Here is a 3,976-nt window from a genome sequence, read left to right as displayed (position 1 = left end):
CTCCCGCCTCAGCACCACGCGGGGACAGCAGAGGCGGCCCCGGGTTTGTGTAGAGAGGCTGGGATGGCAAGATAAGCTAGGGAACAAATACAGTAGAGACTTCAGCCAGCCCCTTCCTAATTCTAGGCAGATTATTTTGGGAAGCTTTTTCACATTGTAACTCATATCTGTACCACAACTGAAGTGTGAAAAATGCTAAATCAGAATTAATGCAATTTTTAACTGCACCTTAGATAAGCTACTGAAAAATAAGATTAAATCATACATCCTTATGAAACTAAAAGAATCAGTGAAAGGTGGGAAAGAGGTCAGAGGCCACGTCGGGCCGAGTCCTGCAAAACCTTTGAACTGCGGACAAGATCCCATCTTTGCAGCAATCGCCTGCAAGGACGACTCTCGCCTGAGGCAGTGGCCGGGCTCTCCGGGCAGCTCCCGGTCACACCGGGTAACCAGGCAGCTGTTTGTGCCGCTCACGAAGGCCTCGGCGTGCTGCAGCCCACACACGGCCACCGAGGCTTAGACAACACAGCCAAACCAGGTGGCACATTAAGGACAGAAAAAGATTTGATGCAGATGAAGGGAAGTGGGAGGTTTCAAGAAATTCTTCCTTTCGAGAAACCCCGATAAATCTAAGCTTATTCAAACCATATGGAGCGAATGCAATCAGCCGACTCTCCATACTGCACAGCCGCAACTCTTGTGCCAGCAAACCAGCTTCACCCTTGGTAGTCTTCTCCTTTCCCGCAGGCTTTGCTCGATCCAGAGAACAGCATGGTTAAAAAGACCAGAGAGGTAGATTACAGTCATGATTAAAAGCAGATTAGTCATCTAGGCTTCGATTTAAAAAACAGATTCCAGAAGATGCCAAGAAGTTGCTGCTTCCAAAACTAGCTTTTTCAAAAGTCTTCTCCCTCCAGAGCGAGTGTGAGTGCGTGTCCCTGAACAGAGCTCAAAAGAATTGCTACATTATTCTCCATCACGGGACACCGGTATTGCTGTTGAGCTGTAGTAGGCGACGTGAAAGGCAGACTGCAGGATGGTGCTTGTGCTCTCGGATGTGTGGGAAGCTACTTCCGAAGGTACCTCTGGGCCAGGATAGCTGCGTCCAAAGGGTTCATGGGCTGGGCGTCATGGCCCAGGCGTCGCACTGGGGGGATGTTCCCAAACTGCCGCTTCTGTAGGAAGCTCTTGGCCTCATGCAAGGTGTTCTTCTCCTCAGCCAAGAGCAGCTGCTGCCTCATGTAGTTCTCGAACTCGTACTGCGAGCACTCCTCCGTCACCTTCACCTGCCAGAGAACCACCCCGTCAGAGCCACAGCAGCAAGCAACGGTCCCATAACTCCACTCCGATGGTCCTGAGCTACCACGGGATAACTGGAGTCTTAATGCAAGAACCAGACCTGCTGCCAGACATACAGACAGGACTCCCCACGAGTCATTAGTGCCACCAGGAAGAGAGGTCTGGAAACCTCAGTGGCTCTGTCCTGACACAGCTCATCCCAACCCTGCCAGATATTCAGCGGCTGCAGCTGTCTGACCCCAGCTCTCACATCCCCCCCCCAGCCCAGCGGAGGGGATTTCTGACAGCAACACCAACCACGGCATCGCAGGCAAAAGCTCCCAACAAGGCTGTCCCTAGGCAGTGAGGTCACCAGCCGTCACTCCCAACATAAAATATGCTGGCAAGAAAACAGGATGCTCGCTCCCATCACAGAACTCACCGGGGAGTCTGAGCCAACACTGCTACCTCTTCCCAGCTCTCCCAGCGCACGCAAGCTCTCAGCTGTGTGCGAGGGAGCGAGCGCTGCTCGGAGAGGAGCAAGCTGCCCCTCAGCCAGCTCCGGGGCCGGCGAGCTCACTTCCAGGCAGCACGGCCAGCTGGATGTGACTCCTCGTCCCAGCAGCATGAGCCTTTCCTTCCGCTGCACAAGATGGCAATGGATTCGGCCACTTTGTAGAGCAGCCGCCACAGCTGGGTCCTCACCGCCCTCCCCTCATCAGCTTGGGTGCTACAAGGGGCTGCCATCTCTTTCCATTACAGACAGACTTGGCACAGAAAAGCAGTTCTGTGAAAAGGAAAGTAGGAAAACCTACCTCTTGTGGGTTTTCAGGGTTAGCCACTTGGTCATCAATGTCTGGCACCACTTGCAAAGGGCCACTCAGCGAGGACATAGACTGCCTGGGGGGAGAGCACAGCGTCAGGGATCCGGAGCACAGCCCCGGGCTCGCCCAACCTCACCCAACACCCTGGCTAGGGCAATCCCACCTGACTGGCCATGGCTGGACACCAGAGTGTGGCACAGCACTGTCTGGATGCCACACTGGCTACTGGTACTAAAAGGACGCTATTCCAAATTCAGCTTCCCCGGTATGAAATCATGTTATAATCCCCAGAGCCGCTTTTTGTTTTTAAACAGGATGTGGAACTTTAACTCTTGCATAGGTAGGAGAGAAAACAGCCACAGCTCCAAAAATCACAGACTTCACTGCTGACTCAAGAAGCAGCGCAAGAACTTCACCCGGGCATGCTGTGCAGCACAGACAGAAGGTCACAGGGCTGACAAGAGAGGGCTGCACCAAGCAAACACCGCCAGGATCCATTTCTGCTGGAGTGTGCTACTGGAATCTCATCCTCGTTGGTTCATGCCAGTCCTGGAGTCAGATTTACCCTCAGAAGGCATCCCCACCCTGCACCTGTAGTGTTCCCACCTGTAATGGCATCTCCTGCTCTTCCCCTCTAGAGATCTCATGCCTGCTTTTACTTAATGGATAAAGCAGGGCTAATTACAAGCTTGCAGGAAGTGTCTGCATTTGGCTGCATCTGTTTGTACATGTAAGATATTCCTGACCATTAGACTTTCTTTAAAAATCAAATCTGGGGAGCACGAGGGGGGCACAGCAAGAAAGGCCCTCCTGTGCCCCAGTACTGTTTTATAATGTTATTGCTTTACAGACTCCAACCTTGGTCACAATGACAAGCATTTGTACAGGCCACTCCGGCTGTATCCATCAGCAGCCACCAGTGGTTGAGACACAGGATTTAAAGACTTTCTTTGCAGTTCTCACAGATCATCCTCTGGTGTCCTGTCTGGCAGCAGTCTGCTGGCTGCAGCTGGAATAACACAGCCTGTGGCCAGAGACCCCATGTTCCCATCTCTCTCCTCACATAGCACATACCATGATGCTATGATGGAGCTGAGAGAATCCAGCACTTCAGAAGCTGTCAGACGCTGCTGCGGATCCAAGACCAGCAGTTTTCGGATCAAGCACACAGTGTTTTCTGAGACCCGTCCATCCCTGGGAGAGAGAACGCGTGGTGAGCCCGAGTGCCAGAGGTAGGCAAAGGCAGCAGCAGGATGGACGTGCTGGGAGCACAGGTCAGGAACTAGAGGAGCCACCACTGCTCTGACCGAGACCCCAGAATTAACCAGGAGGTTGATTCCCTGTCCCTGCAGCATGGGGCCTTTCTCACCTTTGCACAAGATGTCCCGGCTCTGCTACTGCTTCCTTGGTGTCTACTGCATACAGTCTTTGTTCTCATTACTGCTGCGACCCTCAGGGGCTTCAAGTGAAGCCCCTGCAGCTCCGGCTGTCCCCGTAAGGCCCAGAGCACCGCCCGCACAGGCACTAAGAGAAGGGCCTCCCCGGGACAGGCTGTACTCACTCAGGGATGGTGTACTCGGCAGCCTTGATTTTGCGGAAAAGCTCCTGAGGTATGCTGTCATAGAAGGGGAACTGGCCATAGAGCATGGTGAAGAGCACCACACCCAACGCCCACATGTCACTGGGTTTTCCACGATACGGCCGTCCTGCAGGGAGCAAGGAGAGACAAAAGCAACAGACTTTACGACACTGCTCACCTCTGCAGCCCACCACCAGCAGTAAAGGCACTGAAGCAACCTCTCCATGTGATCCTTTTTTCTAAGCATTAATCAAAAAACGCTCAAGACTTCCTATCGCAAGACACTAAGAACCTC

General features: G+C 53.0%; 1 protein-coding gene across 1 annotated transcript in view; it reads right to left on the bottom strand.

The window, feature by feature from the left end:
- Nucleotides 1-10: 10 nt before the first annotated feature.
- The window catches only part of STK40 (serine/threonine kinase 40), a 15,905-nt gene continuing 11,939 nt past the window's right edge, over nt 11-3,976 (bottom strand). Inside the window, exons 8-11 of the mRNA XM_009328213.1 lie at nt 3,664-3,808; nt 3,177-3,296; nt 2,094-2,178; nt 11-1,286 (exon numbers count right to left, since the gene is read on the bottom strand). Of these exons, the coding sequence (XP_009326488.1) occupies nt 1,068-1,286; nt 2,094-2,178; nt 3,177-3,296; nt 3,664-3,808 (569 nt within the window). The 3' untranslated portion in view covers nt 11-1,067. The remainder of the gene's footprint in view (nt 1,287-2,093; nt 2,179-3,176; nt 3,297-3,663; nt 3,809-3,976) is intronic.

This window comes from Pygoscelis adeliae, unplaced genomic scaffold (genome assembly GCF_000699105.1).
Source record: "Pygoscelis adeliae isolate BGI_AS28 unplaced genomic scaffold, ASM69910v1 Scaffold387, whole genome shotgun sequence".
In the NCBI taxonomy this organism is placed as follows: domain Eukaryota; kingdom Metazoa; phylum Chordata; class Aves; order Sphenisciformes; family Spheniscidae; genus Pygoscelis; species Pygoscelis adeliae.
Note: the sequence above shows the minus strand (reverse complement) of the source record. Positions and strands in the feature narration are given on the sequence as shown.